The sequence below is a fragment of the Sebastes umbrosus genome, chromosome 1 (genome assembly GCF_015220745.1).
Source record: "Sebastes umbrosus isolate fSebUmb1 chromosome 1, fSebUmb1.pri, whole genome shotgun sequence".
In the NCBI taxonomy this organism is placed as follows: domain Eukaryota; kingdom Metazoa; phylum Chordata; class Actinopteri; order Perciformes; family Sebastidae; genus Sebastes; species Sebastes umbrosus.
The window spans coordinates 29,667,490-29,678,853 of NC_051269.1; the positions used below are offsets into that span (position 1 = coordinate 29,667,490).

Consider the following 11,364-nt stretch of genomic DNA (forward strand, 5'->3'; position numbering starts at 1 on the left):
CAAAAAATCCATAATAATCTTTCAGCATATTATAATTCAAGCGTTCTGAGAGAAAACTAGACTTCTGCTCCTCCTCATGGCTCTGTTTTCAGGCTTTAAAATATCTAGCCCGTGACGGGAGACTTTGACCAATCACAGGTCATTTCAGAGAGAGAGAGCGTTCCTATTGGCTGTGCTCCGGTCATGTGACAGGAACTTGGCGTTCCTTCACCAGATTTCACAATGGCGGCGGCGCCACAAACTTTTTTCATTTAACAGCTAAACTGTACACTACAAGATGATTCTGAAAACATTTGAGGAGAGAAATAGGCATTACAGTAACAGAATATTGATTCATATTTGATCAGCGCTACATAGTTTGACCGTTTGGTCGGAGTTCGCGAGTGATTGAGCCGGCTCTCAGAGACGGCAGCTGGACAGCGGACCTTAGATCAGCTCTTACTGCTTGTTTTCCTCCGGTCCGGGAAATCTTGCCGATGCCGTTAGGAGCCCCGGAGGACACAGAGGCACATGATTTTTGTCAGGTTACCTGTTTCATGTACTACTGTACGTTTTATAAAAACAACTTTTTTTAAAAATCATATTTGCTCCAATCTCGGCTACTTCCGCTTTAACAGTGCAGTGCACACTTGAATATGTCCCCTAATCTTAAAATATTATGGAGGAGAGTAATATAATGCTGTGATTACATTGTATACTTTTATTTTAACACTATTGATGTAATTTTAAGGCAAAAACTACATAACCACCATTAACCCTGAGATTTAGGTAGTTAGGCGATACTATTACTATAACTTCAGGTGCCTCCAATCTTCAAAGCAACAGTAACACACCTCATTTTTTTTTGCATCGTAAAGAAATTTGGTTCTATCTTTATTCTCATAGCCAGCATTTTCAGTGTCTGCCAATTGTTTTCTTGATTTATCATTTGGTGTTTAAAAATAGTAATGAAAATAGTAAAAATGCAAATCACAATAGTCCAAGGGGGACATCTGCAAATTGCTTATTTTGTCCAAACCAACAGTCAAAAACCGGACAATAAATTTTAATTTACGATGCTATACAACAAAGTCGAGCAGCAAATCCTCACATTTAAGAAGCAGAAACCATAAAATGTGAGGCATGCTTTTTCTTTCTCTTTTTTTGTTTGAAAAGTGATTTACATAATCAATTAGCAAAATAGTTGATATAATTTATTGTCAATTAATTGTTTCAGCTGTATCTCTGCATCAATGCTGCAATTCAAAACTCACAAAACACCATCATGTTCCAGGTTTATTTAAAAAGAAAAGAAAAAAAGTTGCTGTCTCCTCATCCGTTTTGTTTGGAAAACAAAACTTAAGTAGAGTACCACTAAGACATTTTTCACACATAACTTCACATCAATGACAAAGATGATTTAACAGGTGTATAAAGTGTGGAGCCGAGTACAGATATGTTGAATAAAGCTCTTCATTTCCGCTTGTCAGTCTTTATAGGACACAAGAACATTTAAAGAAATTCCAACACAGCCAACTAAAATGTTTAATGTGTCCAATCTGAAAAGAAAAGAAAAGAAAAAATCATAATGCTGTCTTCATACGTCTGCTTGTGTTGGACTACATCACAGTTTTCTCAGAGTGGACAATAACTGTTGGGTTTAGACTACAGATACATTTGACTCAATATACAGTAATTCTGCCTGAGACAGAACACCTCTGAACCTCTTGATTATTTGAAGTTATTAAAAAATAAATAATTCTTTTCATCATACAGATGACAGTAGTATTACATCCATAACACAACCACCCTCGGGCCTCAATATGTGCAAACTGCAAGAGTTTAAAAAAGGTAGCACTTTAAGCAAGGACCATTAAAAACATAAACTGTTAAGTGTTTTGAAAGGAGCATTTCATGACAAGTGCAGCAGGTGTGACACAGATGTGATTTTAAAATTACAGGATGAATTGGAGGAAGCTCATGGCTGTCTACATCCTCCTCACGCCAACAATGGAGTAACAAGGATCTCAGTATTATTTTTAAATTGTGGAGTTAAGGGATAATAAAACAGGTGGTCCTTAAACCAAAGGAATATATTTGGTACTGGATGACTATTCTAACCATATTTGGTACTGTCCTAATACAAAACATTTTCTTGTAGTCTTTCAAGGTAAAATACTGAGCCGGGACATATTGTGTAATGTCGGAATGAAAATGAATTTGCAGTGAAATGATCTACTGCACATTTCTCTTTCACAATCATTCGTTCTTGTCACATCTTCCTCACAGAAACTAAATGTTTGCGATGATACTAGACAGAAATGATGCATCGTCTCACAACAAACAAACAAACGTCACAATTCGTGCTTTGAGATTCAAGCAGAATAAACTCTGCTTTAGCATTTACACATTGGTAGTCCATTTTTTACACACCACAACGTGTTTTTCTTTTGTTAAGACACATGTCAACATAGTCGGGTTCGACAAAACCTCTTGTCACTTGGTGATTTAGGTGCAAGTCACTTGATAAAATAGCAACGGCTCAGACAGATTGTTGATTGTTTCTTTCATTAAAATCAACCACAAGACATCTCCACACAGCCCAAAGTGCTCCTGCAAAGGGACGAGGAATTCTTCTTGACGTTTTCTGGTGGGTATGAAAGGCAGTCAGCTTTGTTTTAAGTAGAACCGAGACAGAGTCCAAGTCCACACAGATGCACAACAAACACCCACACAGAAAACAATAGCCAGAGGAATGCATGATTAAAACTTTGTTCCAAAAAGAATAATAATTAGAACGAGGACTATGACAAAGAGGATCAAAATGACCAGCATCTTTCTGTTTTTCTTCTGATACTGTTCCGCCTGCAAAGAAAAAAGGAAAAAAACGTCAAACAATGTATTTCACTTGCTTTCAATTTAATGAATAAAGGTTAACCATTCAGTCTTATCATCATCATGCAACAAATTGAGTTTAAACAGATTTTAAAACTGTAAAGATTAGTGGATCCTGTCTGTAATAGATATGGTAAATTCTATCACAATTGTGTCTTTAGCCTGCTGAAAGTTGTCTTTTTGTTTTCCCTTGTGGTTAACATTTATTATTAGCTTCCAAGCAAAAAAATAACCCAGGAAATAAATCTTGAATTATCAGCAGTCTGAAATGTCAATTTGTGATAAAAAAATAAATAAATTTGACAGTCACTCGGCCAAAAAAAGTCTCAACGTGTATGAAGACGAGAGCATTTTGCGTTTACCTTTTGTAACTGTTTCAGTCCATCTTCTGTTTTCACACAAGACTGCTCCACATTGAAGTCAATTCTGTCAAGAACGGTGCCCTAGAGGGAGAAGGGATAAATCATTTTAGTTGTAGATTCTTTACTTTAAACAAAGGTAATGTTGTATGTTAGTAGTGTTTAGTGTAGCACTGACTTAAATATCTCTTATTCAAGCTTTGTTGATACCCAATACAAAATATGAAATCAGGGTTCCTACACATTTTCCATTTCAAAATTCCATACTTTTCCAGACTCCTCTGTAGATTTTTCAGACCATATTTGACTTTGTACAGAGGATGCTGTGACAAGACTACAGTGCTTTTGCTCTTGCATATGGCTTACAATCGGCGCCACCCCATGGTGAAGATGTCGAAACCATTTTACACAAAGTTTGCATCCAGATTTCTTTCCCCATTTGGAATTGTTAACCAACCAGGCTTTGTATTTAGGATTGTCAAGCCAGCCCTCGAAAAACTTGCATTTTCCCACTGTGGCCGTTCAGTCCACAGTCCTACGCAGAAAGTTGGACAAGGTTTCGCTGTCAAACATCTTGCACTTGGGACAGAGCTGTTTTGCAGGCTATAAGGCGTAGAGGCAGCTCTGCGTAGGGAGTGTGTGTTCAATTCTCACGCCATAGCCTACTTCTTGACGACAACGAGCTCGCTCTGGCACGCGCTCTCTCACACAGTGGTAAACATTTTCTCTGAACTGGCTGTTCCAAACGCCATGGAAAACACTCTTTTTTCCATACTTATTCAGACCTGGAAATGACTAAAATCAAATTCTATACTGCACAGGATGCTTTATAGGGAAACACACTGAGAACCACACCCTTGTACGTGGAGGACAGGCAAGTTTTTCTTTGTTAGCTCAGTGATTGGACGCTTGCCACAATTATTAGTAGTGTGTAACCGTGTCAGGACTGCTTGAAATACCTGTTCCACCACCATTCCAGCCAAGTCCCGGAAAATCTCATTCAGATCAGAAATGGACTGAACTATCTGTCGGATCTCCCTCTCTCGTTCTTCCACCATAACTGTGTTCTGTTCAACCAGCATCAGCTGGTCGTCTGTGAACCCCTGAAACCAAAGAAATAATAAAAGTAGGTGATTTTACAGTAACACATTTATTGCTCCACATGCAACAACACATGTAGCCACAGCCTCAGCTGACACTACTCCAAACCAAATGTCAGATCAATTTTCATTTGATGTCAAAATTGAAAGAAAAACAATACAGTAGTAATGCTGCATTTAATTAATTATGCCACTCAGTAGATTTTAGCATAGTCTGATAGCAAAGATAAAAAGACAACAAGTTGGGCACAGGTTTAAACCATCTTAGCATCATGTTTAGGACTGATTTCAAACTACTAAACTAAACTAAATAATGATGATAATACCATGCCAATGTGTTTTAAGTTTTAAAAATCATCTTAGGAATCTCATGAATAAGTCAATGCTTTAATAGCATTACAAATATATTTTAAAACAGCTTAATTATAGTTGGAAAAATTCATCAGTGAATTTCTTCTTTTTTTTGCCCAGTTTCACTGCTTTGTGACAGTAGAGATATTTTTTTTACTGTTTTATTTCACCAGACAAACTTTATTATGCCATTTCCTGTCTTCTAGTGGGGATTAATAAAAAGTGACAAAAACTGATGTGAAAAATGCTACAAATTTAAATTACACAGTGGAACCTGCAACATTATGTGAGTGTGCATCCTGAAATGTAATGGATGTCTGTTTTTCTTGTCTCATCAGAACTCGTGCTTATATGCTTATGAAGTATCTTTTATTGTATTGTATACAGGGTGCCTGAGCCAATGAAAATGGTGATGGATTTCAAAAAGCCGGTCACCTTGTCATATACAGCTAAATCTTCATCCTCTTCCATTAACGGTCCAGAGTCGAAAAAGTGCTTTGATCTCTCCTCACGATTCTTCATACCTGTGATATAAACCAATGATGTGATGCTTAGATGGCATGAAAAACAAACAACTTGAAGATAAAAGAGATGTAACCTTGGTAATGGTTACAAATATGTGAGAAGCAACAGTGAAGAATGAGACCAATCGCAGCTTTACTGCAGTTCTTACGTTTTAGGTAGCCGGACTGTGTGTGCCTGAAATTGGTGGACAGCTCCTGCAGGCTCTGCGCCAGCGACGAGACCACGTTTCTCAATAGCCTCTCCTCCTGCTCGGTACAGTGGCCACAACGAGACTGCAGACCCGTCACGGCTCGCTGGCATCGATGAAACATCTGCAATGAGCACAAAATTAGTGAACAAGCAGAAACAACCTCCATGTTTCATTTCAAACTCTTCAACATGAAATATTGTCAAAAGTGTTAATATCAACTCCCTCAAACATTCAGCTGTATCAGGCTCTATCATGCTCTCATGAGTTTGTGCTGAAGTAAAAACATCTGCCCATTAAAAGGTGTTTGTTTAAAATGTTTTTATCTATAAAAATAATCATTATATCTATTAACTAAACTGGTAAATGACTGTACCTGTGTAATCTCCTGAGTAGTGATTTCTATGGCATGCTCTTCCTCACTACTGTCATCAAGTGTGGGTCGATTCATATGCTTGTCATGAAGTACGGCCAGATCCTTCATCTTCTGCCGAACCCGTGTGATTTCATACTGGATCTGAAAGGAAACACTTGATGGTTAAAAATGTGTACACAAATTATTGGGCTCATACAGAAGATTTCACTAGTTTAAGAATACAGGATTCCAAACAGATGCATTTGTGAGCTTTCGGTCTTATAAATAAATTATTTAAAATATTTGTATGGGTCAGCCTTTTACAGATAGGTCTCTATATTTGTGTCCCAAGTGTTTGTTTCACCTCATCAACCCCCTCTATCCATTTGGGGGGCAGTTTCTTGGTGACTCCAATGGCTGCTTCAGGATCCAGACTAATCCCTGACACCAGGGCCATCCGATCATCAGCCAACTTAAAAACACAAACAACAAAATTTGATTAAAAATGTTTATATAATAATTCAACATGATGATGGTGGTGTACCATTTTATGTGTCTTAAGTAATTCTACCACGAAGGGAAACAACAGTACCTCATCAAGTTCCTAATGTGATTGGCAGATAGCAGATTGGTCCCATCCAATAGAGAACAAGGAAAAGGAGAGAAAGACAGAAGTAACAGAAAGTGAGCCCCAGAAAAATCAGCACTGAATAGTTACCAAAAAAGTGTTTTTGCATCCACACTCCCCCCTCAATAATTAATCAATTAATTAATTACTGTACAGCAGAGGTACATAAGGTTTGGCTGTTGAAATTAAATCTAATCATTTATTAAGTGCAAAAGTGTAAAACTAGAATGTGAATGCAAAAATAAATCATACTTAGCCAGAAACTAGTTTAACAATAATTTCACTTTAAACAAATCATTAGATGTAAGAAACAGTGAGAATAAAGAGAGAAAAAATGGTCGAGCCTCAAGATCACCTGAGATGGCTGAGTTTAACAAAAAGAGACATTTTTTTAATGCAATTTAAAATGAAAGTGAAATTATTATGTAATAGGAAATTTCAATAGACACTGTGCCTTGTTTAATAATTATGTCTCTCATGTGTCTTGTTTGAACTGGCAGAAGCCCTGCTGCCTTCTGGCAAAGTCAGTTATTTTAAAACAGCTTCAGCGAGCTGAATGTGTGTCTTTCTAAATGCAAACAAAGTAGCTTTAGTCGAGTAATTGCCTTCAAGTCAGTGCAAATATAATTCAGCCAGCGGATATGTATGCACATCATAATTGCACTACTGTAAAATGAAATGAAAGTGGCATACTGCTGGACAACAAAAAAACATCTGTTACATATTTTTTCAGTCTTTACTCTGCTCTAAAAATAAAGAAGTAATTAATTCAGAGTTTCAGACAGAATTTTCATGTACCAACAGCTTCTCTGGCAACACAGTTTTACAACATGGATGAACATATGGATGAAGTCTGAGGGACAATGGGACCAAACATACACTGAACAGACACAGTGCAAGACAAGTAAGATATTAGACTATAAACGTTATTTTTCATGTAACATTTTACATCTCCATTTGATCTACATGACACACAATGCGGTTGGAACAGTGTAAGTGTTAAACCCGCTGGAGACTGTCTACAGATGTTCTTAGAGATTTTTCACTATTCTTCACCACACTTTTTAGAATTTACTTTTTAGCTGACAGCTAAGGACCTACTAAGCAACATGATGGAGACCCGTTGGGCAAAAACACTTAAGGGTTTTTTCTATTAAAGAATATATGGAATGATAATGTATGTACATAGAGCTGAAGATAAAAAAGCAGGAACTGACAGCTTTAGAAACATCAATTCATGAGCCAGGGAGATCTAGCTATAACCAAATTGCTGGGCTGGTCCATGATAACTGCATCACCTACTGATGGAGAGCTCTAGTAAAAATGCAGGTGACTGAGTAACAATCAGTAACATGTTTTGCTCTCAGTAGGAGAAATTACAGACAGTGTATGAGCAGTGAATCTGCTGAACACAGCAGTTGCACCATCGGGCATGAATCACTTTTCACAAGATGTTCTCAGCTCTGGAGGACCAGGCCACAGCATCACTATTGGTTTTCTCTACTTTGAGGTAAACCCCAGCACACTACTCTACACTGTGTCATACACAGAGATGCACTAACAGACTGTGTCCGTCCAGGAGCCTCAGCCATTTAAAAAGGTTTCCACTCTGTACTTTTGGTTGTGCTGATTTGTTTGTGTGAGTGAAAGGTCAGCCTCTCCGAGGCATCAGGAACAGCAGATAAAAGAAAGAGAAGTCAGCCTGTTCAGTAGCTGAAATTCAGCAACATATTTTGGGAAAAATCATCCTCAACTGATGGGATTTCTTTGTGTTCAGTGCCTCTGCGTACAAGTTGGCACAAATGAATCTACCTCAGCGAGCAGAGCAACTGGTTAAAATGTTCACAACTGCACGTGAATGGTCGCATACACCCTACACCTGCTTGCTGTGCGGTGTATCCTGCACCTGGCCTCCTTTACTGGAGACGTAAGGTGAACTCCAGCGCAAACACAGTAGAGCTGTAACCTGCTCAAGCTTTGCAGCACTAAAAAACTGCAATGGAGCTGACAGTGCACAGGTAGATAAAGACAGGATGATTATATAGGGGTGAAGCATTCCTTTAAAAAAAAAAAAAATACTTAATGTGAATAATTTGCAGAGAACAATGTGACATTTTTGCACCAATTCCATCCACTGGATCTGTATCAACCCCGACACTGTGCCTTATCATGTACATTGGGTATTTGGCAAGATGTGACTGATCAACATAAACCAAATTCACCTTCTTAGTTTTCATATTTGGCTCCAGTAGTGATAAACCCAACTCAAGGATTATTAGTGTTTCTGAATGACAAGCAGTAGTTTTCAGGGTTTTCCTTACCTCAGTTTGTGTCACACATGTTTATATAAATACAAGAAAACACCAGCTACATTTTAGTGGAACAAGGGATTACAGGTTTACAGGCACAATTTCATCCAGGCTAAATCAAATGACCATGTAGTCGCCACAGCACACTTTTTACTACACTATGTGGACATTAACAAAACATGCTTTAACTTTCAAAACCCACCCAATCTAACGTTACACCATTTTATGACTTGTCGTTCTTTCAAAATCAAGCATAATGGCAAGCAATCTCTGACTGGTATTGGCATGATAAGTTGCCATCTTTGTCACAGCTGTACCTGTTTCTGACATGAATCCTCCTTTGTGGTGGAGTAAATGATATCCCCTGGTTTTAAAGGTCCCATATCATGCTCATTTTCAGGTCCATACTTGTATTTTGTGTTTCTACTAAAACATGTTTACATGCTGTAATGTTCAAAAAAACCTTTATTTTACTCATGCTGTCTGCTTGAATATACCTGTATTTACCCTCTGTGTGAAACGCTCCATTTTAGCGTATTTTGACAGAATTGCAACAGAATTGTGTTGCTAGGCAACAGCTTGGGTCCATGTGTACTTCCTGTCAGCTGATGTCATTCACATACACTGCAACCAGGAATAAACTGGGACACATTTAGAATGTTTACGTTTAAAATTGTGTCAAGGGTCTAAATATTGTAGATTCGTGACATCACGAATGGGCAGAAATCCTGACAGCTTGTTTCAAACGCACAGTTTTCTGAATACGGGGCTGTGTGTATTTCCCTGTGGATTGAATGTTTCGATACGTTCACAGTATTTATATAGGACTTAAGCCTGCTTTATAATAAAGAAACATGAAAATCGCACTTTTTTATAATATGGGACCTTTAACTGGTTCCTTTTCTAACATAAATTATTAAACCATATATTGTGTATTCAGAATGTAGAGATTGAAAGCTGTGTATTATGTATGCTTCTTAATTGTCATACAGTTTTGTCATACAGACGTGTCTTATGTTAGAAATGAAAAAAAAAAAATTATTTCCAGTGTTTACTGTAGACATTTAGCTGTTACAACATATGCCCTCTCCATCCTCCTACATCACCCCACTGAGTCACATAAAAACAGTCAGTCCTGAGGTAGAAATCTTCCTGAGTAAATGAATGACTAGCAGCTACTAACACACACACACCTGTATCTAATCTATCTACCACAGCTCAGTGCCTGTCTACATGCAAACACACACACAGTAACACAGTAAAATGTCAAAACGATGCAGACCACTCACCGCAGCCTTGCTACGTGTACTCAGACGGGGGTCGTATGTACTCACTTGCTCAGCCAATATCTGCCGGTTTTGGATCGCATTGTTCCGCATTAACAAGAAGGCATCGGTCAGACGCCTTGTGGCCATGACTGCCTTGTTAGATATCTAAGTTAACACTGAACTAAAATGCGGATCAGGTGATGATTTATTAAATGATGTCCAACCACCGCAGCTGACCGACACTAGCTTTAGCGTACTTTAGCTTAGCCTGCGATGAAAGAGGAAAACTCGCGATACAGCGCCTGTATTTGACAGCAAACGACCTTATTAATACTTATCTGTCAGGCTCTAATACTTAAGATAGAAATGAGAAACATGACCGAGGTTTCTTCTCAAATGTGGGATATTTAACGTTAGATTAGTAACGTTATACCGCTTTGAGGCAGCTACGGAAGTAGGAAAACGTAAACATCTGCGTCACACGATTCTTCTTCTACTACTCGTTTTACTGCAGCTGTACTGGAGCCCGTTATCACCATGGTGATCACCATGGTTATCACCACCTGCTGCCCTGGAGACAGTGTGTTGCAATACAAGCCAATATAAAGTTAAAGTACTGTGATTATCAGGGATGTTTTATAAATTATCACTTGTTTAAGATAAGATAAGATAAGATAAGATTAACCTTTATTAATGAGCGAAATTCAGGTGTCAAAGCAGCAAACATCAGTAAACATCAGCAAACAGAGTGAAACACAGGAGAGGTAAAGGTATACAAAAATGATAAAAACAATAATAGAGATATAAAAGATACAGAGTGAATGGGGGAACATAGTGTGTGCAGTCCGTCAATAAATAAATGTAGTATGTACAATAAATAAATGTAATATGTACATATGTGCAGTCTATAAAGTGGTATATAGGGTGTATAGTGTATGTTGTGCCGATGGGGGATGAGTCTGTGGCTGAAGGTGCTCCTCATCTTGACTAGCTCATCATGGAGGGGGTGGGAAGGGTTATCCAGGATAGAGTCCAGCTTATATAAGCATGAAAGTTCATTCTTAAAGGTCCCATATTATAAAAAAGTGAGATTTTCAAGTTTTTTTTTATTATAAAGCAGGTTTAAGTCCTATATAAATACTGTGAATGTATCGAAACATTCAATCCAAAGGGAAATACACACAGCCCCGTATTCAGAAACTGAGCTTTTGAAACAAGCTGTCAGGATTTCTGCTCATTCGTGATGTCACAAATATACAATATTTAGACCCTTGACACAATTTTAAACGTAAACATTCTAAATGTGTCCCAGTTTATTCCTGGTTGCAGTGTATGTGAATGTCATCAGCTGACAGGAAGTACACATGGACCCAAGCTGTTGCATAGCAACACAATTCTGTTGCAATTC

The 11,364-nt window shown here is 37.9% G+C and overlaps 1 protein-coding gene across 4 annotated transcripts; it reads right to left on the minus strand.

Annotated features, from left to right (window-relative positions):
• Nucleotides 1-1,257: 1,257 nt before the first annotated feature.
• On the minus strand, nucleotides 1,258-10,425 carry stx16 (syntaxin 16). Of its 4 annotated transcripts, none has more exons than XM_037746132.1 (9): nucleotides 9,978-10,425; nucleotides 6,344-6,355; nucleotides 6,116-6,223; nucleotides 5,773-5,913; nucleotides 5,358-5,520; nucleotides 5,120-5,208; nucleotides 4,193-4,336; nucleotides 3,237-3,317; nucleotides 1,258-2,844 (listed from the first exon to the last, which is right to left on the minus strand). In XM_037746132.1, the coding sequence occupies exons 1-9, from the start codon at nucleotides 10,101-10,103 to the stop codon at nucleotides 2,743-2,745; spliced, it is 966 nt and encodes a 321-aa protein (XP_037602060.1). In that variant the 5' UTR covers nucleotides 10,104-10,425; the 3' UTR covers nucleotides 1,258-2,742. The 4 variants fall into 4 exon arrangements, with proteins under 4 accessions (XP_037602060.1, XP_037603619.1, XP_037602837.1 ...); XM_037747691.1 differs by having other exon boundaries at nucleotides 10,023-10,424; XM_037746909.1 differs by lacking the exon at nucleotides 6,344-6,355.
• Between the last annotated feature and the right edge of the window lie 939 nt (nucleotides 10,426-11,364).

What these genes read in the sequence shown, in the direction of transcription:
- stx16 (XM_037746132.1), bottom strand. Translation starts at nt 10,103, where the DNA reads ATGGCCACAAGGCGTCTGACCGATGCCTTCTTGTTAATGCGGAACAAT. An exon ending in ACAGTCCGGCTACCTAAAAC is followed by an intron (nt 5,209 to 5,357) that starts GTAAGAACTGCA and finishes TTTATATCACAG; the next exon opens with GTATGAAGAATCGTGAGGAG. An exon ending in GACTGAAACAGTTACAAAAG is followed by an intron (nt 2,845 to 3,236) that starts GTAAACGCAAAA and finishes TTTTCTTTGCAG; the next exon opens with GCGGAACAGTATCAGAAGAA.